Source organism: Procambarus clarkii, chromosome 80 (genome assembly GCF_040958095.1).
Source record: "Procambarus clarkii isolate CNS0578487 chromosome 80, FALCON_Pclarkii_2.0, whole genome shotgun sequence".
Lineage (NCBI taxonomy): Eukaryota > Metazoa > Arthropoda > Malacostraca > Decapoda > Cambaridae > Procambarus > Procambarus clarkii.
Window position 1 is genome coordinate 24,572,686 of NC_091229.1, and position 23,944 is coordinate 24,596,629.

At 47.7% G+C, this 23,944-nt stretch overlaps 2 protein-coding genes across 2 annotated transcripts; both read right to left on the bottom strand.

Moving 5' to 3' along the window:
- Positions 1-16,394: 16,394 nt before the first annotated feature.
- Positions 16,395-18,679, bottom strand: LOC138357937 (ribosome-binding protein 1-like). Its single transcript, XM_069315118.1, has 2 exons — positions 18,285-18,679; positions 16,395-18,003 (listed from the first exon to the last, which is right to left on the bottom strand). Exons 1-2 carry the CDS (start codon positions 18,677-18,679, stop codon positions 16,395-16,397), a joined length of 2,004 nt encoding a protein of 667 aa, XP_069171219.1.
- Positions 18,680-18,715: 36 nt separating this feature from the next.
- LOC138357938 (salivary glue protein Sgs-3-like) lies at positions 18,716-19,579 on the bottom strand. The gene has a single exon (XM_069315119.1). It carries the CDS (start codon positions 19,577-19,579, stop codon positions 18,716-18,718), a length of 864 nt encoding a protein of 287 aa, XP_069171220.1.
- Positions 19,580-23,944: the final 4,365 nt, after the last annotated feature.

The window sequence follows — 23,944 nt, forward strand, 5'->3', positions numbered from 1 at the left end:
GTTGGACGTGCGACGAGAGGTCCTGTCTGTCGGACAGCTGTTTCCCACTACCGTGGATTTACGCGTCACCTGAAGTCCGCCAGTACTCTGAGAAGTCTTCCCTAGTTCATGTGTTGAACCAGAAGAGGGAATGGACGGTTATTTGAGCAACAAGTGCTCCAGTCAGGTACTGTTCCAGTAGCAGTGAAGCCGTGCAGTGACGTATATTGACGTCTGTGGCAATTCACCAGTTTGTGACAGCGTAGTGGCTGACAGAGCCACTGGGTAGCTGAGGAAGAGAGGACTATTTGGGGAAACCGAACGACTGTAGCTGAGACGTAGGCGACAGCCGTTGCTGGGAGAAGACGACGGCCAGGAGACCGACTCCAACCTTCAAGAAGTCAAGGAGGAGGACGGACCTGCAGTGAGGAGGCACGGAGACGACGCGCTAAACGGTGGGACGACGAGAGGCTCTGGTAGGACACGACGACGTGTAGTGTGGGGGCGTTCCCGACACGAGGACCAGGAGCTACATCTCGACTCTCATTCGGAGGATAGGGTGAAGTAGGTGGTTCTAGTTCCCTCCCCATTCCCCTTTAGTTAGCTATATTATTTGGCTATATTATCTAGCCCGAAGATTTTATATGTCGTGAGCAAGTCTCACCTATGTCATGGTAAAGCACCAGGGTGCTAGACAGTACTATCAAGAGTACTTGTAATATTCATGTTGATTATTGGTGTGTACAGGCACCAGGAACCAGTGATAAATTTACTGTGTTGTGTATATCTTTCTATAGATTTTGATATGAACATATAGTGGTAAATTATATATAAGATTATGCCAGTATTTGGAGGTTAGGCTATGTGCCCAAAAACTATTTATTTGCCATGTATTGATGATTGATTTATATACCATATATATGTCTATGTTCATTCAGTGAATAATCATTTGTGAGTACAGTGAATTATTGCGTTATCGCCCACGAGAGAAAGTACTGAAAACTCCCGTGTTAATATTTCATAATATATTGTTGGATAAATAACAGTGTAAGACCATTACAGTGAATCATTGTAGAATTGATTGTAGAAAAGACTGTTTGAGCCTGAATACAGTGTAACTAAGTAATTCGGTTTATTTGTGCCAATATCGAGTGTGCGAGTTTCTAGTAATATTGGAGAATTTAAAGAAACCGCGCGCGTGAATCTAGAAAACAAGCAAATTTCGCGCGGAGAGTCCATTGCGATCAGCTGTTCTTGACACTTGATGAGGAGGGGAGAGTGTTGCCCTCTAGCGGTCGCATAATATCCGTGGGAATTACCGGCCGAGTCAGGATCAGTTGATTTATTGATTATTGTTTGGCTTTGTGACATCTTTCATACATTTTAAGTAAAATACAAAACTCTCTTTGGTTTTTATCATCCCCTCCATTGATCTTGTGGCTATATTATACTGGTAAACATAGAGTGATAATAACAAGTACCTGCCTGATCCCTGATCTTTGAGTGCGACCTTGCCAAGGCTACCACTGAATACACCAGTCCACTGATGGTGTTATTGGCCACCTTAAACACCAATTGGCGACCTTGTGATTAACCGTAGAGCCCTATTGTTGGGGAGGGCACACGACGGTCGATGTGATCGAGTCGTGTTCTCACTCTGTCTTAATAAGAGGCCGTTAAGATTGACTGGGAGACTCTCCTGGCGTGCAGTGGCGCCGTGAGGATCGAGGGAAGACCCGCAGGGCTACGGTGAGTTACCTTGAGCATAATTATTGCTTACCCCAGAGTAAGGGTAGAGAATAATAGAGAGGTGAAAACCCCAACATTGGCGACCTTGCCAGGATTTCAATCGAAGTAAAGGTTGCAGTGGTGGTACTTGGCAGCGGTGTTAGAGATCAGGTGAAGGTTATCACTCGTAGCCCAAGATGGAGGATGATAAAGTAACCAGGTTTATTGACTCTAGAGACGAACAGGTGCTGGAAGAGTGCACCAAGGCACAGTTACAGGCTATAGCGAATCATTTTGGAATAAAGCTGAAATCTGCCAGAGTTGGTGAAAGAAGACTAGAGATAATGGCTCAGCTCAAGGCTCGAGACGAAGCTTTGGGGGAGGAACGGCCCCAAACACCTGCCAGTGAGGGTGAACACCTGAGTATTGGTGGAAGCAGCAGGGGATCCAGCGGCAGCAGGCACAGCATAAAGCTGGAAATAATGAAGCTGCAGCTAGAAGCACAGCAGCGCAAAGAAGAGCGAGAAGCACAGCAGCGCAAAGAAGAACGAGAAGCAGAAGCGCAGCTGAGGAGAGAAGAAGCACAGCTGCGCAAAGAAGAACAGGAGCGAGAAGCACAGATGAAGCGTGAGGAGCGAGAAGCACAGCTGCGCCGGGAAGAACAGGAGCGAGAAGCACAGTCGAAGCGTGAGGAGCGAGAAGCACAGTCGAAGCGTGAGGAGCGAGAAGCACAGTCGAAGCGTGAGGAACGAGAAGCACAGCTGCGCCGGGAAGAACACGAGCGAGAAGCACAGCTACGCAGGGAAGAACGAGAGCAAGAAGTTAGGCTGAGACAAATGGAAATAGAAGCCAACCAGGAGGTGGAGCTGAAGCGAGCTGAACTGGGACTAGGTGCCCCTGCCCCGCCACAGGAAGACCGACGAGTGAGGGAACGAGACCTGCCGGTCTTTGTGCCTAGTGAAGCCGAAAGTTTCTTCGATCACTTTGAGAGAGTTGCTGCTATGAAGAGGTGGCCGAGGGCGGAGTGGGCGGAGTTGGTCCAAGGGAGGCTCACAGGGGAAGCTCGCCAAGCCTTCACTATGCTCGACTTCCAAGAATGCACTAACTACGATGCGGTAAAACGAGCTGTGCTCCGTTCCTTTAAGCTCACGCCAGAGTGTTACAGAAAGAGGTTTAGAGAATGTACCCGGTTGCCAGGAAAATCGTATGCGGAGACGGCGAGGGACATTGAAAGAAAGCTCCTTAAGTGGCTGGACTCTGAAGAAGCAAGGTCGGTCGAAGAGGTCAAGGAACTAATGGCCATGGAAAAGTTTATGTCCGTGCTCTCTCCTGAGATCAGGATGAGGATAAAGGAGGCGGACATAAAGGACCTGAGGGCCGCAGCCGACCGAGCCGACATGTTAGAAGAAGCCCTACGCCCACGCCGAGAGGGACAGAACCGACCACCCGCATACGTCGGAAACGATCGGAGTTATAGAAGGACGGATGGATGGAGGACAGGAGCGAGTTCTCCCAAGTCCCATTTCTCAAGTTGGAACACCCGAGGATCAAAAGGTGCTGTAGCGCCGATAGAGGAGAACCAAGCTGAGAGCTCGGGAAGTGTGACTGCAGGGAAAGAAACGACAAGTGAGGCGAGAAAGACACAGGGTGTGACGGCCTCTGGAGGCAGTGCTAAGGCGAGCGGTGGCGGATGGTCTCCGCCGAGGGGCCGCTGCTACGCCTGCGGAATACCCGGACACGTCGCGCGGGAATGCAGACGCCCAAAGCAGCGGGGACACGTTGCTTTAGTGATGTTCGAGGACCAGAGGGCCGAGGGAGTGCGGGATGAACCCGTGCTGAATGGGGAGAAGAAAGTTCACCCGTTCATGTGTCAAGGAACCGTAAGGATGGGGGTCGCAGACCCCATCCCCGTGAAGATGCTAAGAGACACCGGGGCTGATTTTACCCTGGTAAGTGAAACCCTGTTCCCCGAGGGTTACGAAAGTACCAGTGTGGGGGTGGCTAGTGTGACCACTGTGGGAGGCCCAGTGAGGATGCCCCTACACCAGGTAACTTTAAATTCCGATTATGGCTGCCAGACCCTAGAGGTGGGAGTCTGTACATCAATGCCCAAGATGGAGGCACAGGTCATCTTGGGGAATGACGCATGTGGAGGATACGTCCTCCCGCATCTCGTGAAAGGCGAAGAGTGCCCAGAACAACACGAGGAGACAGGTGAAGAGTTGAACGTCTGTGGGGACGAGAAGGGAATCGCACCGGTGGCGATCCCAGTTTGTACTGTGACACCGAGACAACGCGAAGAACAAGGAGGTTGTGGATCTGATGGGGCTGAGGAGTCGACTGACAGCCTGGGAACAGATCACCTCTGCGTAGGACCCAGAGAACGAGTGGAGGGCGAAAGTAGCCCGAATGGTGAGTTGCAGGTGACACTCACCAGTTCTCCAGGGGTAAACCGCACTCGTCTCGGAGAGTTACAGCAGGAGGAGTTCCCCGAATTGGTTAGTAAGGCCGAAGGAGGACGTGTGGGTCCTGAGAAGGCTTACTTTCCATTTATCTATATTATGTATGCCATGCTATTCATGATGAAGGGACGATGGACACCAGGAGCGACCGTGGGAACGGTGATTAAATATGTCCAGAAGTTCAAAGAACGTCTCACTAGAGCGAAGGGACTGGCTAGGAAACTCCTGAAGAAGGCGCAACGTAAGATGTCGGAGTGGTGCGACAGGAGAGCTGCGCAGAGGGATTTTCAGGCCGGATCCAAAGTAATGGTTGGGCTGCCAGGTAAAGGTAGAGTGACCAGGTCGCGGTTCAAGAGACCGTACCGAGTGCTGCGACGGTTGGGTCCAGTGTCGTACGAGATTGGGAAGCCGGGTGGACCCCGAAAGAAACAGGTGTGTCCCGCAGACCGCCTGAAACCTTTCTTCACTGTGGAAGGAAGAGCCGACAAGCAGGACGGAACGATGTCCCGAGAAACCCAGCGGAAGACGGGTCTGAGTGTACCGAGGGACCGAGAACTTCCGGAGGAGGAAAGTAAGTGGTCCAGGGCGGACGGCACCAGTCTCACCCGCACTGAGAGTCTGACAAGGATCAAGGTCAAGCACATCAAGGGGAAGGACGACGTAGTAGCGGACGCCCTATCCCGCATACACTGACGAGACATGACTCTTATTTTAAGGGGAGGGGTATGTGACGGAGTTCCCCCCCTTATAATTCTCCCACGCCTGCAGTAAGAGTCATGTCTACTTTTCCCAAGCGTTCTCTACGTTGCAGGCTACAATTTGATATATGGGAGAGAGTGAAGTGTTCTCGGAGAGCCGAGAAATTTGTGAAATAGTAATATTTTGGCCTGTGGTTTAGGCCCTTTAGGGAGCCAAGATGGCGCTTACTTCTCTGATCTCCCGCCAAAACCGTGTGACGTCAGTGGCACCGGATTGGTCACCGACGGCAATGTGGCACCGGGAGCCAATGAAAACCTCCCGTGGCGAAAGTGACGTCACGAAGGAAGGGGGTCCGGCCAGCGCGCCGGGCTGGCGCCAGCAGTCAGACACGACACGTCATAGAGGTTGGACGTGCGACGAGAGGTCCTGTCTGTCGGACAGCTGTTTCCCACTACCGTGGATTTACGCGTCACCTGAAGTCCGCCAGTACTCTGAGAAGTCTTCCCTAGTTCATGTGTTGAACCAGAAGAGGGAATGGACGGTTATTTGAGCAACAAGTGCTCCAGTCAGGTACTGTGCCAGTAGCAGTGAAGCCGTGCAGTGACGTATATTGACGTCTGTGGCAATTCACCAGTTTGTGACAGCGTAGTGGCTGACAGAGCCACTGGGTAGCTGAGGAAGAGAGGACTATTTGGGGAAACCGAACGACTGTAGCTGAGACGTAGGCGACAGCCGTTGCTGGGAGAAGACGACGGCCAGGAGACCGACTCCAACCTTCAAGAAGTCAAGGAGGAGGACGGACCTGCAGTGAGGAGGCACGGAGACGACGCGCTAAACGGTAGGACGACGAGAGGCTCTGGTAGGACACGACGACGTGTAGTGTGGGGGCGTTCCCGACACGAGGACCAGGAGCTACATCTCGACTCTCATTCGGAGGATAGGGTGAAGTAGGTGGTTCTAGTTCCCTCCCCATTCCCCTTTAGTTAGCTATATTATTTGGCTATATTATCTAGCCCGAAGATTTTATATGTCGTGAGCAAGTCTCACCTATGTCATGGTAAAGCACCAGGGTGCTAGACAGTACTATCAAGAGTACTTGTAATATTCATGTTGATTATTGGTGTGTACAGGCACCAGGAACCAGTGATAAATTTACTGTGTTGTGTATATCTTTCTATAGATTTTGATATGAACATATAGTGGTAAATTATATATAAGATTATGCCAGTATTTGGAGGTTAGGCTATGTGCCCAAAAACTATTTATTTGCCATGTATTGATGATTGATTTATATACCATATATATGTCTATGTTCATTCAGTGAATAATCATTTGTGAGTACAGTGAATTATTGCGTTATCGCCCACGAGAGAAAGTACTGAAAACTCCCGTGTTAATATTTCATAATATATTGTTGGATAAATAACAGTGTAAGACCATTACAGTGAATCATTGTAGAATTGATTGTAGAAAAGACTGTTTGAGCCTGAATACAGTGTAACTAAGTAATTCGGTTTATTTGTGCCAATATCGAGTGTGCGAGTTTCTAGTAATATTGGAGAATTTAAAGAAACCGCGCGCGTGAATCTAGAAAACAAGCAAATTTCGCGCGGAGAGTCCATTGCGATCAGCTGTTCTTGACACTTGATGAGGAGGGGAGAGTGTTGCCCTCTAGCGGTCGCATAATATCCGTGGGAATTACCGGCCGAGTCAGGATCAGTTGATTTATTGATTATTGTTTGGCTTTGTGACATCTTTCATACATTTTAAGTAAAATACAAAACTCTCTTTGGTTTTTATCATCCCCTCCATTGATCTTGTGGCTATATTATACTGGTAAACATAGAGTGATAATAACAAGTACCTGCCTGATCCCTGATCTTTGAGTGCGACCTTGCCAAGGCTACCACTGAATACACCAGTCCACTGATGGTGTTATTGGCCACCTTAAACACCAATTGGCGACCTTGTGATTAACCGTAGAGCCCTATTGTTGGGGAGGGCACACGACGGTCGATGTGATCGAGTCGTGTTCTCACTCTGTCTTAATAAGAGGCCGTTAAGATTGACTGGGAGACTCTCCTGGCGTGCAGTGGCGCCGTGAGGATCGAGGGAAGACCCGCAGGGCTACGGTGAGTTACCTTGAGCATAATTATTGCTTACCCCAGAGTAAGGGTAGAGAATAATAGAGAGGTGAAACCCCCAACAATATATATATATATGTATATATATATATATATATATATATATATATATATATATATATATATATATATATATATATATATATATATGTCGTACCTAGTAGCCAGAACGCACTTCTCAGCCTACTATGCATGGCCCGATTTGCCTAATAAGCCAAGTTTTCCTGAATTAATATATTTTCTCTAATTATTTTCTAATGAAATGATAAAGCTACCCATTTCATTATGTATGAGATCAATTTTTTTTTATTTGAGATAAAATTAACGTAGATATATGACCGAACCTAACCAACCCTACCTAACCTAACCTAACCTATCTTTATAGGTTAGGTTTGGTTAGGTAGCCGAAAAAGTTAGGTTAGGTAAGGTTAGGTAGGTTAGGTAGTCGAAAAACAATTAATTCATGAAAACTTGGCATATTAGGCAAATCGGGCCATGAATAGTAGGCTGAGAAGTGCGTGAACGCACTTCTCAGCCAACTATGCATGGCCCAATTTGCCTAATAAGCCAAGTTTTCATGAATTAATGTTTTTTCGACTACCTAACCTACCTAACCTAACCTAACCTAACTTTTTCTGCTACCTAACCTAACCTAACCGATAGAGATAGGTTAGATTAGGTTAGGTAGGGTTGGTTAGGTTCGGTCATATATCTACGTTAATTTTAACTCCAATAAAAAAAAATTGACCTCATACATAATGAAATGGGTAGCTTTATCATTTCATAAGAAAAAAATGAGAAAAAATATATTAATTCAGGAAAACTTGGCTTATTAGGCAAATCGGGCCTTGCATAGTAGGCTGAGAAGTGCGTTCTGGCTATTAGGTACGACATATATATATATATATATATATATATATATATATATATATATATATATTATTAAATATGACCGAAAAAGTTAGATTAAGATTAAGATATATATATATATATATATATATATATGACCGAAAAAGTAAGATTAGTAATTCTAACATGAATTCTTTCGATCTTTCTTATGTTTCTTTTCACTGTTGATGGTAATTGAAAAAACAATTCTCCAAAATTCATTTTTATTTCTAGTCTGACGCGACACTTGAACGCGTTTCGTAATAACTTATTACATTTTCAAAGACTTTTAGTTTACACACGCACAACTATTACCTACAAACACTAAACAGAGTTCTTACTTATGCTATGATTTAAACAGATTGATTGATTGATTGATAAAGATTAAGCCACCCAAGAGGTGGCACGGGCATGAATAGCCCGTAATGTACTGAAGAGTTGATAGATAGATAGATAAAGATTAAGCCACCCAAGAGGTGGCACGGGCATGAATAGCCTGTAAGTGGTACAATTTTTTTTTCTCAGTATTCTGAGGTTGCATTTAACCATCAAGCTGTTATCGCGGGGGAGGATACTGCTTCACAGTCTTTATGAGGGTGTCCAGCTGCTGGACACCTTTGTTGACCAGGAGAGTGGCTGTGTTGATGGCTTCAGGGTGGCCACTGCATGATTCAGGAACTCTTAAAGCTCTTCTAAGGTCATTGGTTGCTTCACATTCCAGAAGATAGTGAAGTAATGGCTTTTCTGTGCCAGTTTGGCAGAAGATGCACTCTCTCTGTCGGGGTTCACCAATCTCCCAGTTGCATCTGTAACCTAGACGTAGTCTATATAGCCTAACTGCTATTTCCCTGTGGATTCCTTTTGGGATATTTAACCTTTCTAATTTGGTTGCCTGAAGATACCATGTTGCAGAGGGCGAACCTTCAGCTATTCTCTGGTGCAGGTAGGCTTTGTTGAGATGTGAAAGTTTTTTGGTGATGATGTTTTTTATGTTCTCTATGCTGGGTTGAATTGTTTTATGTATCACTGGATGACGAGTTGCCAATTTAGCAATTTCATCAGCTTTTTCATTTAATGGGATTCCAATATGGGATGGGATCCAGTTTAAAGTTATGTTGATTCCTTTGCCTTTAGCGACTGCTCCAAGATACAAAATGGTGGTAATTATTTCCACATTATCTTTCCACTGTTTTTGTCCTAATATTTGAAGTGCAGCTTTTGAGTCTGTGTGTATGATTGCATTTTGAGTGTTTTATGCAATCACATATGCGAATGCCTGTTGTATGGCAAACAGCTCAGTTTGGGTTGATACTGGTCCTCCCAGTCTCCAATATGCCTGTACGCTGGCCGTGCAAAGAGCAGCGCCAGCACTCTCATATTCTGTGTCCACCGATCCGTCTGTGAAAATGTGGGTGGCTCCTGCTACTGCTATGCTATACATTTGCTCTTCTATTATGCGCCTTAGGATTGTCGGATCATAGGCAGCCTTTTTCATTGGGAGACTTTCTATTACTATTTTGAAAGTAGGCTCTTCCCACGGCGCGGAAGGAGTGTAATTTGGGTGTGGATGATCACCCTCTCTATCAAGAATCATGTTTTTTAAATGTAGTCTGTTTAGGACTTTTCCTGCTCTTGCAACCGAAGAGTTTCCATTGTTTTGGCCTAGTCCAACCACCAAGGCCTGCCGTACTGGGATTGGATCAGAAGAAATAATTATCTTACTGATAATTGTAGCTGTCCTTTGTGATATTCTTTCTTGTAGAGAGGGCAAACCCGTCTCCAGTCTAAGAGTTTCAAGCCTGGTCCACATGGGGGCTCCCAGTGCAGCTCTCATAGCATTGTTTTGGGCAACTTCAAGCTTTTTCCACTGTTGGTGTGATAGATTTGTGAGTGCAGGTGCGGCATAATCGGTCACTGATCTGACTGCCTGTACATAGTATGTGCGAAGGACTTGCAGATTGGCTCCTCCAGAAAGGGAGGTTAGCGACCTGAGGATTGCCGTCCGGGCCGCAGTTCGCTCTCTCAAGTAAGTGGCCTCAGCATTAAAATTCATGTGTGTGTCCAGGATGATTCCTAGATACTGATAGGTGTCGACCCATTCTATTGGTTGACCCTGTACTGTGAGTTGGATGTTGGGCTTCGCTATTTTAATGGGCATGGCCTTTGACTTTGAGGGGTTGAGTTTGATCCCAATCTGTTTTGCCTCTTTACTGATGCAGTCTAAGCATTTGGGTGCAAGGCGCGCTGCATCCCTTCCTTTTATGATGATGACAAAGTCGTCCGCGTAGTTTAGCAGCCTGCAGTGATGTGGAAGTTTCAACCTCATTATTCTTTCCATTAAACAGTTGAAGAGAAGAGGGCTGAGAATACCTCCTTGCGGTGTACCATTTTCATGTCTTTTGTACTCAGAAACTGTGCCATGAAGTTTTACTCTTGCTTCTCTGTTTATGAGACAGTTTTTGGTCCAGGAGAGCAGGTTGCCTCTGACCTCTTTGTCAATGAGGCAGCAGAGAATAGCTGGGGCGCTAGCCAGTTCAAAGGCTTTTTCGAGGTCCAGGAATATCAGCAGTCCTGGTCTATCATTCAAGTGGGCTAACAGAGTTGTAATACATTCCACTGTGCCAACCCCTCTTCTATAGGCATACATATCATGGTGCAGTTTAGGCATTTTCCACTCCAGTCTGTTGAGTGCCATTCTGTCAGCCGTCTTGGCTGCACAGCTTTGGAGAGAGATGGGCCTGGGATTAGCTGGATCTTTGGGTTTTGGGATCGGCACTATGTCTGCTCTATTCCAAGCAGAAGGTCTAGTTTGAGAAGTCCAGGCTAAATTAATTAACCTTAGGTATGCAGCGTCTCCCTCTGGGCCGAGGTTTCTAATCATTTTATAGGTTATTTTGTAACCAGGGGATGTATCCTTGGAGTTTTTCTTAGCCCGATTGAGCTCATCCAGTGTGAAGGGGGCATTAGTGTCAGAGACTTCTTCACATGCTGTAAGGATTCTGTGCCACCTTTCTTCCTCTAGTCCGGTCTGTACTGCTAATACATCTGGTGGAAGTTGATTGCTGGCTGCTCTCTCTGCAAACCTGGTTGCCAGTACTTCGGCTTCCTGTTGAGGATCCTTTGGGTGTGGAGCTTTAGGTGTTTTATTCCCTTTGGCCCGGTGAATTTGCTGCCACATCTCTCCGAGAGAGGTGTGTTCATTCAGGTGTGAACACCATTCCAGCCACTTTTGTTCTTTTATTTGTCTGGTCTCTCGATGTACATGTTCCTTGACCTCACAAAGTAAGATCCTGTTGCGGTCACTTGGCTGCTTTTTGTATAGCTTTCTTGTTCTGTTGAGTCTATGGTTGAGTTCTTTGACACGTTCGCAATAGTACCAATGATCTTTATGGTGTCCGGTGGACTGTTTTTTCAGTGGGATTGAGTGGTTGGCTGCACTTTGAATCGCTTTGACATATTCTTGTTCTGCCTGATTAATGTCTTCGGGAAGATCATAGTTTCTTTGCCACTCTGAAATGAGGTTTTGAAATCGGTCCCAGTTTGCTAAAGCAAAGTTCCAGGCTTCAGATGGAGGCGGTGGTGGGGTGGGTAGGTCTAACTGAAGATCAATTTGGACCCCATAGAGGTCGCTTGTCAGTGTGGGCTCAACTGACCATGTTGCTGCATCTCTTAGGGAGGCTGACACGAAGGTTAGGTCTAATCTGCCTCCTTGGATGTGGGTAGGTTCATTCTTGTTTAGGATTTGTATTTCTGGAAGCTGGTCTAGTAGATGTGTAATGTGTATGCCGGCTTCATTTGTTCTGTTCGAGCCCAGTGCCAATCGATGATGGGCATTAAAATCTCCACAAATGATTGTGTTTGTTGTTGTCGCGTGTCCAAATAACACAGAGAGATCCATTTCGGCATGTGGAGACCTGTACACATTAAACACTTCAAGTTTGTCGTGTCTTAGCTCAATGGTGACTCCCATTACCTCTGTCCCTGCTCCACAATTGGGTGGGCTGGTTATGGATTTGGAGATCAGGTCACATTTTACATAGATTGCACATCCCCTGGATTGCCCATTGATCCATGGAAGGAAGAAGCCTCGATAGCCTGAGATTTTAGGTTCTGATCCGGCTCGAAGTAAGCTCTCCTGTAGTATCAGGATGTCTATGCCCTTGGTTGCTGCTATGCATTGCAAGTGTTGCAATTTAGTGCGCAGTCCTTGCGCATTCCATTGCAGGATCTTTAGACCTGTAGGTTCTTGGAATTTGCTGATAATTCCGTGGTATCCATGGAGTCTGATGAACACGCCATGGAAGTTGCAATTGGTGTATAGGTTCTTAGTGGACCTGAAACTGACTCATCAATGTCGCTTTCCGACGAGCTGGACTCTATCTGTTTTTTATGGGGGTGTCTCCTGCCCTGCTGTCTTGACGGTGTGGATATTACATCTTCGAATTTTTTGAGCTTGTGCTCAATTGTCTTCCGAGTCTCTGTGGTTTGCTTGATTCCATGTGAATACAGCAGACTTTCGATCAACTCAGTGACCAAAGTTTTGAGCATTGGCCAGAGAGCGTCCAGTTCAGTGGGAGCACTATTTAATGTTGTGCAGGTTTGGGGCCTAGTAGCTTTTAGACCCTTCTCGGTGGTAACTTTGACACTGGAATTGCTACTCCTATTGGCCCCAGTGTGCTTGCTGGATGAAATGGGAGGCCGACTGCTTTGAACATGATTCTTGTGTCCTCCATCTTTCTTTTTGTCCTGTACTGTACTGTACTGTACAGTACATTCCTGTACTGTCTTCTCACCCTTCACCATGGCCGATGGCGAAGGGCCGTGTGCCCCCTCTTCCTGAGTGGGTAGACCCCACGCGGTTTTAGTGGGCATGGGAGCTGGTATTCGTTTTGGTGGGGGTTTCGGCTCCGCTGTAGGCGTGGTGGGGTTCGTTTGAAGCCTTTTGAGCCTTTCAGGGCATTTCAAGTTCCAGGCATGATGTGCCTTGGAACAATTTGGGCATTTTGCCTGAACAGGGTGGTTTGCCTTGAATTTAAACAGCTTTCATTTTTCATTTTATACCCGCATTTTGGGTGAGGTGATATGTTACAACAGTTTTGGATGAGGTGAACAAAACTTTCAACACAGGATAGAACACGAAACAATGGGTGTTGAAGGTAAGAATGGAAGTAATTGCAGAGGGCCTATTGGCCCATATTTCTTGATGCTTCTATATTGATGCGGAGTCTTGAAGTGGGTAGAATATAGTTGTGCATTAATTGGCTGTTGATTGCTGGTGTTGATTTCTTGATGTGTAGTGCCTCGCAGACGTCGAGCCGTCTGCTATTGCTCTATCTATCGATGATTTCTGTGTTGTTTGCTAAGATTTCTCTGGTGATGGTTTGGTTGTGGGAAGAGATTATATGTTCCTTAATGGAGCCCTGTTGCTTATGCATCGTTAATCGCCTGGAAAGAGATGTTGTTGTCTTGCCTATATACTGAGTTTTATGAGACTTACAGTCGCCAAGAGGGCATTTGAAGGCAGAGACGACGTTGGTCTCCTTTAAAGCGTTCTGCTTTGTGTCTGGAGAGTTTCTCATGAGTAGGTTGGCCGTTTTTTTGGTTTTATAGTAAATCGTCATTTGTATCTTCTGATTTTTGTCTGTAGGGATAACGTTTCTACTGACAATATCTTTCAGGACCCTTTCCTCCGTTTTATGAGCTGTGGAAAAGAAGTTCCTGTAAAATAGTCTAATAGGGGGTACAGGTTTTGTGTTAGTTGTCTCTTCAGAGGTTGCATGGCATGAAGGAAAGTGACACGTTGAAAGTTCTCGTTAAGAGTCTCCCTATTGTCCCTATCTGAGAGGCGTCACATTTTAACCCCTTCACCTTGACGCAGACGTCAACACCTCTACCTCTCCCACCCTACACATGGAACCCTATTTCTCATTTGCTGTAGAAACGTACAATACGAACGTTTAACGACATTATAAAGCATCGTTTTTGTACGTTCCTGTATGTTGCGTCCAAAAATATGGATGGGGAGTGGAGTGGAGTGTGTGGAGGAGGGTGGAGGCATATATATGTATCTGTGATAATGTCACCTGTCAAATGGAGCAGAACAGAGACCCCTGTCATCATCCACAGACAGCGAAATATTACATGTCATCTAAGAGCATTTCCCTGAGGACACCTGTACTGCATATGTACAGTGACAGTGGCTGTCTTGGCTTCTCTTCTCTTACTATTATTATTCTCTCTATCTCTCTCTCTCTCTCTCTCTCTCTCTCTCTCTCTCTCTCTCTCTCTCTCTCTCTCTCTCTCTCTCTCTCTCTCTCTCTCTCTCTCTCTCTCTCTCTCTCTCTCTCTCTCTCTGTCTCTCTCTCTCTCTCTGTCTCTCTCTCTCTCTCTCTCTCTCTCTCTCTCTCTCTCTCTCTCTCTCTCTCTCTCTCTCTCTCTCTCTCTCTCTGTCTCTCTCTCTCTCTCTGTCTCTCTCTCTCTCTCTGTCTCTCTCTCTCTCTCTCTCTCTCTCTCTCTCTCTCTCTCTCTCTCTCTCTCTCTCTCTCTCTCTCTCTCTCTCTCTCTCTCTCTCTCTCTCTCTCTGTCTCTCTCTCTCTCTCTGTCTCTCTCTCTCTCTCTGTCTCTCTCTCTCTCTCTCTCTCTCTCTCTCTCTCTCTCTCTCTCTCTCTCTCTCTCTCTCTCTCTCTCTCTCTCTCTCTCTCTCTCTCTCTCTCTCTCTCTCTCTCTCTCTTTCTATCTCTCTCATTCTTATTTCATAAGAATACTTTTTGAATCTTCTCTAACAATCTGTATAGAGAACAATGCAGCTGTCACATAAAGACCGGGCACACAGTGACACTGCAAGCACAAGCTGTTCTCCTACCTCAGCTCATCTGAATCCTGTCTCAAGAGTTTCATTTATTTAATTTGAATCATTAGGAATAAATTTTATTTAAATGTGTAATAATCACATAAGGAACAGGATGAGCCTGTAGCCAACAGTGTGCCAGAGCCTTCAGTTGACCTGATCTCCCGTGTATCAACCTGTTGAGTGAGCAAGTTCCTGATGCGAGTCATCCTAGGAATGAATGCTTGAAGCTTCATTACTACTCCAGAGTGCCAGACCCGATCAGAGCCCTGGAAACACAAACCGAAACTGTCTCTATTTTCCGCTTGTTACAGCTTGTAATAAAGTTGTTACATCTTGGCTTAACGTGTTTATGACGTATTAGAACGTTGTTACAACTTGATATATTGGTTGTTATAACTGGTTAGGAAGTGTTAAAACTTGTTCGAACGTTGTACCAACGTCGTAGTTTCGGTGTGTGTTTGGCGGGAGGCTCCTGCTGTGTCTAGAGCATCAACACAGCTGATCTTTGACTCATCCAGTGACTGATGCCTCTTAGTGGTGAGGTTTAGCCAGAGATCAGCAGCAGATCGGCCTGTTTTGACACCATACTGTCGATCTATCTATCACTGTCTGTGTGTCTGTCTGTCTGTTTCTCACTCTGTCTGTGTGTCTGTCTGTTTCTCACTCTGTCTGTCTTTCTGTTCTATCTTGATGTTGATTATGATAATACTGACTAAAAGATGAACTCATTAAGTCAAGCAGCAACAGATGAGTGAATCCAAACGGTGATGTTTACATACCGAAGACCAAGAGCACTGTTAACAACGCAACATGCACAGATACACACAAGTATTTACCTGTCCCATTTTTAACCGTAGGCGGCAATTAGTCTCAATTACAGGTAACGGAAGATTGTCTCAAGCGTTCCTGCCATTGTTTCGTGTCATGGGTAGTTAGGCAAGATTGACTTCAATTCACTTCTTAATCCTTTGACATTCGAGTCAGTTCGGCTCCTCATACAGCCCGTCCTCATAAACAGAGGCCAGAGTCCATTCCATCCATCCGCCAAACCCGCTGTTTATGAATAAAAAACGGTTTACACACGACTCATAACTGATGACATCCGAACACTTCTGGAACAAGTGCTTCGATGACGACTTTTGTTCGAACCACAACGCTGTAAGTGCTTCACCCACGAACTACAAACACAAATAATCGCCAACAGCACCTAAACACCTACCCTAACCATTCCCTAAATATGCACAATATGCTAATTTATAATAATATTAATTTATATATGAAAAATTACTGTTTTGAATGAACAGCATGTTATAATTTTGTAGTCGAGTCTTTGGGGTCGACCGCTGAATGGAATGGACTTTGTGCTGCTTTGTCCTGCTTGATCCTGCTTGGTATTGATTGGTGCTGCTTGGTCCCGCTTGGTGCTGCTTGGTGCTGCTTGGCCTTGATTCGTGCTGCTTGGTCCTGCTTGGTGCTGCTTGATGCTGCTTGATCCTGCTTGGTCCCGCTTGGTGCTGCTTGGTCCTCCTTGGTGCTGCTTGGTGCTGCTTGGTGCTGCTTCGTGCTGCTTTGTCCTGCTTGGTGCTGCTTGGTCCTGCTTTGTCCATCATGGTGCTGCTTGGTCCTGCTTTGTGCTGCTTGGTGCTACTTCGTGCTGCTTGGTGCTGCTTGGTCCTGCTTGGTGCTACTTCGTGCTGCTTGGTGCTGCTTGGTCCTGCTTGGTGCTACTTCGTGCTGCTTGGTGCTGCTTGGTGCTACTTCGTGCTGCTTGGAGCTGCATAGTCCTGCTTGATCCTGCTTGGTCCTGCTTGGTGCTGCTTGGTCCTGCTTGGTGCTGCTTGGTGCTGTTTGGTGCTCCTTGGTCCTGCTTGGTGCTGCTTGGTGCTGTTTGGTGCTGCTTGGTGTTGCTTGGTGCTGCTTGGTCCTGCTTGGTGCTGCTTGGTCCTGCTTGGTCCTGCTTGGTGCTGCTTGGTGCTGCTTGGTGCTGCTTGGTCCTGCTTGGTGCTGCTTGGTGCTGTTTGGTGCTGCTTGGTCCTGCTTGGTGCTGCTTGGTGCTGTTTGGTGCTGCTTGGTGTTGCTTGGTGCTGCTTGGTCCTGCTTGGTGCTGCTTGGTCCTGCTTGGTCCTGCTTGGTGCTGCTTGGTGCTGCTTGATCCTGTTTGGTGCTGCTTGGTCCTGCTTGGTGCTGCTTGGTGTTGCTTGGTGTTGCTTGGTGCTGCTTGGTCCTGCTTGGTGCTGCTTGGTGCTGCTTGGTGTTGCTTGGTGCTGCTTCGTCCTGCTTGGTGCTGCTTGATCCTGCTTCGTGCTGCTTGGTGCTGCTTGGTCCTGCTTGGTGCTGCTTGGTCCTGTTTGGTGCTACTTGGTCCTGCTTGGTGCTGCTTGGTGCTGCTTGGTCTTGATTGGTGCTGCTTGGTGCTGCTTGATCCTGCTTGGTGCTGCTTGGTCCTGCTTGGTGCTGCTTGGTCCTGCTTGGTGCTGCTTGGTCCTGCTTGGTGCTGCTTGGTCCTGTTTGGTGCTGTTTGGTGCTGTTTGGTGCTGCTTGGTGCTGCTTGGTGCTGCTTGGTGCTTCTTGGTCCTGATGGGTGCTGCCTGGTCCTGCTTGGTGCTGCTTGGTCCTGCTTGGTGCTGCTTCGTGCTGCTTGGTGCTGCTTGGTACTGCTTGGTGCTGCTTCGTGCTGCTTGGTGCTGCTTGGTGCTGCTTCGTGCTACTTGGTGCTGCTTCGTGCTGCTTGGTGCTGCTTGGTGCTGTTTGGTGCTGCTTCGTGCTGCAGGTGCTGCTTCGTGCTGTTTGGTGCTGCTTGATTCTGCTTGGTTCTGCTTGGTTCTGCTTCGTGCTGCTTGCTGCTGCTCGGTGCTGCTTGGTCTTGATTGTTGCTGCTTGGTGCTGCTTGATCCTGCTTCGTGCTGCTTGGTGCTGCTTGGTCCTGCTTGGTCCTGCTTGGTCCTGCTTGGTCCTGCTTGATGCTGTTTGGTGCTGCTTGGTGCTGCTTGGTCCTGCTTGGTCCTGCTTGGTCCTGCTTGATGCTGTTTGGTGCTGCTTGGTGCTGCTTGGTGCTGCTTGGTCCTGCTTGGTCCTGCTTGGTCCTGCTTGATGCTGTTTGGTGCTGCTTGGTCTTGATTGGTGCTGCTTGGTGCTGTTTGGTCCTGCTTGGTCCTGCTTGATGCTGTTTGGTGCTGCTTGGTGCTGCTTGGTGCTGCTTGATGCTGTTTGGTGCTTCTTGATCCTGCTTGATGCTGTTTGGTGCTGCTTGGTCCTGTTTCGTGCTGCTTAGTGCTGCTTGGTGCTGTTTGATGCTGTTTGGTGCTGCTTGGTCTTGCTTGGTGCTGTTTGGTGCTGCTTGGTGCTGCTTGATCCTCCTTGGTGCTGCTTGATCCTGCTTGGTGCTGCTTCGTGCTGCTTCGTGCTGCTTGGTGCTGTTTGGTGCTGCTTGATTCTGTTTGGTGCTGCTTGGTGCTGCTTGGTCCTGCTTGGTGCTGCTTGGTGCTGCTTGGTGCTGCTAGGTGCTGCTAGGTGCTGCTTGGTGCTGCTTCGTGCTGCTTGGTGCTGCTTGGTGCTGCTTGGTGCTGTTTGGTGCTGCTTGATTCTGTTTGGTGCTGCTTGGTGCTGCTTGGTCCTGCTTGGTGCTGCTTGGTGCTGCTAGGTGCTGCTAGGTGCTGCTTGGTGCTGCTTAGTGCTGCTTGATGCTGCTTCGTGCTCCTTGGTGCTGCTTGGTCCTGCTTGGTGCTGCTTGGTGCTGCTTGGTGGTGCTTCGTGCTGCTTGGTGCTGCTTCGTGCTCCTTGGTGCTGCTTGGTGGTGCTTCGTGCTGCTTGATGCTGCTTGGTCTTGATTGGTGCTGCTTGGTCCTGCTTGATCCTGCTTGGTCCTGCTTGGTGCTGCTTGGTCCATCATGGTGCTGCTTGGTCCTGCTTGGTGCTGCTTGGTCCATCATGGTGCTGCTTGGTCCATCATGGTGCTGCTTGGTCCATCATGGTGCTGCTTGGTGCTGCTTGGTGCTGCTTGGTCCTGCTTGGTGCTGCTTGGTCCTGCTTGGTGCTGCTTGGTGCTGCTTGGTCCTCCTTGGTGCTGCTTGGTGCTGCTTGGTGCTGCTTGGTCCTGCTTGGTGCTGCTTGGTCCTGCTTGGTGCTGCTTGGTGCTGCTTGGTCCTGCTTGGTGCTGCTTGGTGCTGCTTGGTCCTCCTTGGTGCTGCTTGGTGCTGCTTGGTGCTGCTTGGTCCTGCTTGGTGCTGCTTGGTGCTGCTTGGTCCTGCTTGGTGCTGCTTGGTGCTGCTTGGTGCTGCTTGGTCCTGCTTGGTGCTGCTTGGTGCTGCTTGGTGCTGCTTGGTCCTCCTTGGTGCTGCTTGGTGCTGCTTGGTCCTCCTTGGTGCTGCTTGGTGCTGCTTGGTCCTGCTTGGTCCTGCTTGGTGCTGCTTGGTGCTGCTTGGTCCTCCTTGGTGCTGCTTGGTGCTGCTTGGTCCTCCTTGGTGCTGCTTGGTGCTGCTTGGTCCTCCTTGGTGCTGCTTGGTGCTGCTTGGTGCTGCTTGGTCCTGCTTGGTGCTGCTTGGTGCTGCTTGGTGCTGCTTGGTCCTCCTTGGTGCTGCTTGGTGCTGCTTGGTGCTGCTTGGTCCTCCTTGGTGCTGCTTGGTGCTGCTTGGTGCTGCTTGGTCCTCCTTGGTGCTGCTTGGTGCTGCTTGGTCCTGCTTGGTGCTGCTTGGTGCTGCTTGGTCCTGCTTGGTGCTGCTTGGTGCTGCTTGGTCCTCCTTGGTGCTGCTTGGTGCTGCTTGGTGCTGCTTGGTCCTGCTTGGTGCTGCTTGGTGCTGCTTGGTGCTGCTTGGTCCTGCTTGGTCCATCATGGTGCTGCTTGGTCCTGCTTGGTGCTGCTTAGTCCTGCTTGGTGCTGCTTGGTCCTGCTTGGTGCTGCTTGGTCCATCATGGTGCTTCTTGGTGCTGCTTGGTGCTGCTTGGTCCTGCTTGGTGCTGCTTGGTCCATCATGGTGCTGCTTGGTCCATCATGGTGCTGCTTGGTGCTGCTTGGTGTTGCTTGGTCCTGCTTGGTGCTGCTTGGTGCTGCTTGGTCCTTCTTGGTGCTGCTTGGTGCTGCTTGGTGCTGCTTGGTGCTGCTTGGTGCTGCTTGGTGCTGCTTGGTCCTGCTTGGTGCTGCTTGGTCCTGTTTGGTCCTGCTTGGTGCTGCTTGGTCCTGCTTGGTGCTGCTTGGTGCTGCTTGGTCCTGCTTGGTGCTGCTTGGTCCATCATGGTGCTGCTTGGTCCATCATGGTGCTGCTTGGTCCATCATGGTGCTGCTTGGTCCATCATGGTGCTGCTTGGTCCATCATGGTGCTGCTTGGTCCATCATGGTGCTGCTTGGTCCTGCTTGGTGCTGCTTGGTCCATCATGGTGCTGCTTGGTCCATCATGGTGCTGCTTGGTGCTGCTTGGTCCTGCTTGGTGCTGCTTGGTCCATCATGGTGCTGCTTGGTGCTGCTTGGTCCTGCTTGGTGCTGCTTGGTCCATCATGGTGCTGCTTGGTGCTGCTTGGTCCTGTTTGGTGCTGCTTGGTGCTGCTTGGTCCTGCTTGGTCCGGCTTGGTGCTGCTTGGTCCTGCTAGGTGCTGCTTGGTGCTGCTTGGTCCTGCTTGGTGCTGCTTGGTCCTGCTTGGTGCTGCTTGGCCCTGCTTGGTGCTGCTTGGTCCATCATGGTGCTGCTTGGTCCATCATGGTGCTGCTTGGTGCTGCTTGGTGCTGCTTGGTCCTGCTTGGTGCTGCTTGGTGCTGCTTGGTGCTGCTTGGTCCTGCTTGGTGCTGCTTGGTCCTGCTTGGTGCTGCTTGGTCCTGCTTGGTGCTGCTTGGTCCATCATGGTGCTGCTTTGTGCTGCCCTGTCCTGCTTGGTTGTGCATGATGCTACTTTGTGCAGCTTGGCGTTGCCTGATGCTGTTTGGTGGTGCTTGGTGCTCCTTTGTTTCATCTTGATATTGATTTTTTATAATCATGCTGCTTTTTGCTGAGTGATACTGCTTAATGCTGCTTGATACTGCTGAGCACTTCTTGTGCTGCTTGATACTGCTGGCTGCTGCTTCGTGTTTCCTGGTCGTGAGTTGTGCTGCTAAGTGCTGCCTGTTGCATCATTATACTTCTTTATGATGCAGCACAATGTCACATGATGCAACAGGGAGAGAGAGTTAACACTCAAGCAGGTAGGACAGTAAATTGACAGATACACTGACAGTCTCCCATTGTCTGACTGCCAGAGTGACAGGCATTTGACAGGAAGCTGAAATTCCCAGGTACGCTGACAGGGTTCTCCGAGACCTAACTGGTGATGTGAACCTCACTCAAGATAATAACGCCCCGTTCTGAACTGTAGACCGAAAGGTATCGAACCCCCGTGATCTTCACATTCAACCCACTGTCCAGAACCGCTGGCGCCTCAGCCCAGCTTAACAGGCCGCCCTGGTAAACAATGGTGTTTACGGTCTGTTGGTAATTGTTTGTGTTTGCAGTGCGTGAGTGAGGTATCTAGAGCGACGTGGTTCACGTCCACGCACCGTACGGGAACAGTTCGAACGGCGTCAGTTGTGAATCTCATATGGCATCCCAGCCTCATAAACAGAGTCCAAAGTCCATTCCATGCAGCCGCCAAACCCACTGTTTACGAATGAAAAATGGTTTACACACGACTCACAACTGATGACATCCGAACACTTCCGGAACAAGTGCTTCGCTGACGCCTTTTGTTCGAACCACAATGTCGTAAACGCTTGACCCACGTACTATAAATACCAATAATAGCCAACAGGACAATCGACTTGAGAATGGTCCAGGACGGATCGAAACGTCGTCGTCCCTACATTTTCTAGTTGGTGGATTGGTCAACATACTTCAGCCACGTTATTGTGACTCATCGCCTGCAATAGCCAACAGAACCTAAACATCTAACTTCATCTAACCTATGCCTATATATGCACAATATGGTAATATCTTATAATATTAATTTATATATGAGAAAATTCCCGTTTTGAATGAACAGCATGTTAAAATTTATGAATGCGTCTTTGGGGTCGACCGATGGATGGAATGGACTTGGTCTGAGGACGGGGTGCATATGCAGTAAGTTTTATTAATAAAAATAGGATTTGGGTGGCTGGATTAAGGATTAATGGCTATTGTTTATTAGGCCAGGGTACTTTATTAGGCCAGGGAACTCTATTAGGCCAGGGAACTTTATTAGGCCAGGGTACTTTATTAGGCCAGGGAACTTTATTAGGCCAGGGAACTTTATTAGGCCAGGGTACTTTATTAGGCCAGGGAACTTTATTAGGCCAGGGTACTTTATTAGGCCAGGGAACTTTATTAGGCCAGGAACTTTATTAGGCCAGGGAACTTTATTAGGCCAGGGTACTTTATTAGGCCAGGGAACTTTATTAGGCCAGGGTACTTTATTAGGCCAGGGTACTTTATTAGGCCAGGGAACTTTATTAGGCCAGGGAACTTCATTAGGCCAGGGAACTTTATTAGGCCAGAGTACTTTATTAGGCCAGGGAACTTCATTAGGCCAGGGAACTTTATTAGGCCAGAGTACTTTATTAGGCCAGGGAACTTCATTAGGCCAGGGAACTTTATTAGGCCAGAGTACTTTATTAGGTCAGGGAACTTTATTAGGCCAGGGTACTTTATTAGGCCAGGGAACTTTATTAGGCCAGGGTACTTTATTAGGCCAGGGAACTTTATTAGGCCAGGGTACTTTATTAGGTAAGGGTACTTTATTAGGCCAGGGTACTTTATTAGGCCAGGGAACTTTATTAGGCCAGGGAACTTTATTAGGCCAGGGTACTTTATTAGGCCAGGGAACTTTATTAGGCCAGGGAACTTTATTAGGCCAGGGTACTTTATTAGGCCAGGGAACTTTATTAGGCCAAGGTACATTAAACGTTTTTCCTTCATAAACACAAGGGTTCGTGACCGGATTAATGAGCATTTGACCATTGTTTGTGAAGAGGAGCTGTGGCCGAAGAAGGAGGTGACGCTCCTCGCCCTGGCCGTGGTTCGCACCCTCGCCCCAACTATGGTCAGGCAGTCAAGCGAGATAAATGCCGTGAAAACGCTGGTTACAAGTCCTCCTCCAGCCGCGTCTACTGAAGCGGTCCTGTGAAGCCTCCCATCACGCTCCAGTGAGACCTAGAGGCTCTAACAGGGCTCTGGAGCCGGTTGGACGCCGGCCATATAATTGACCACACCGCCAGGCGCGGCTCGGCCACGCTGCCACCATCCACCACCTCACCAAATATATTTCTTTTCAAGGACCAGATACAAATAATTAAAAAAAAATATTCATGAAGTTTTTAGTTACGGGGATCTCAGGAGAGGTGGTTGATGCCACGTGGTGCTACCTGATCATACTTCAAGGCATACAGGACAATGGGATGTATAAATCGAAGCGTTAGTAACAAGACACCAGGTGTTGTTCTCTAGTTATATCTGGCTCTGGTTAGGCCCCATTTAGATTATGTAGTTCAGTTTTGGTCGCCGTATTATAAAATGGATATAAATTCACTAGAACGTGTCCAGCGTAGGTTGACAAAGTTAATCCCCCAAATGAGAAACCTGTCATATGAAGAAAGATTAACAAAGCTTAAATTATATTCACTAGAAAGGCTGTGAGTTAGGTATGACATGATACAGGTGTGCAAGTGGATGAATAAACATACCAAAGGGGGATATTATAAGGTTATTAATTAAAAGTATTAACACAAGGCAGAACACGAAATAAAGGGTATAAGTTGAATAAGTTTAAATTTAGGAATGACCTGGGTAAATACTGGTTCGGTAAAAGGGTTCTTGATTTGTGGAACCAATTACCGCGTAACATAATAGAAGTAGGATCTCTTGATAGTTTCAAGCGTAGGTTAGACATATATATGAATGAGATTGGGATGTTATAAATAGGAGCTGCCTCGTATGGGCCAATAGGCCTTCTGCAGTTACCTTTATAATGTAATTATGTTCATGCTGATTCATGCTACTTTATGGTACTTAATGCTATTTGAAACACCTTCGTCATACATGACTAATGTTAGATAGTATTGCTTAATTCAATGTAAACAGCTCGATGGCATAGCTGTTGCTACTTGATGCTGCTTTTTGCTTGTTGGTAATGCTTGTTGCTGCTGTTGCTAGTGCTGGTGGTGCTGGTACTGGTACTGTTGGTGCTGCTCAATGGTGGTG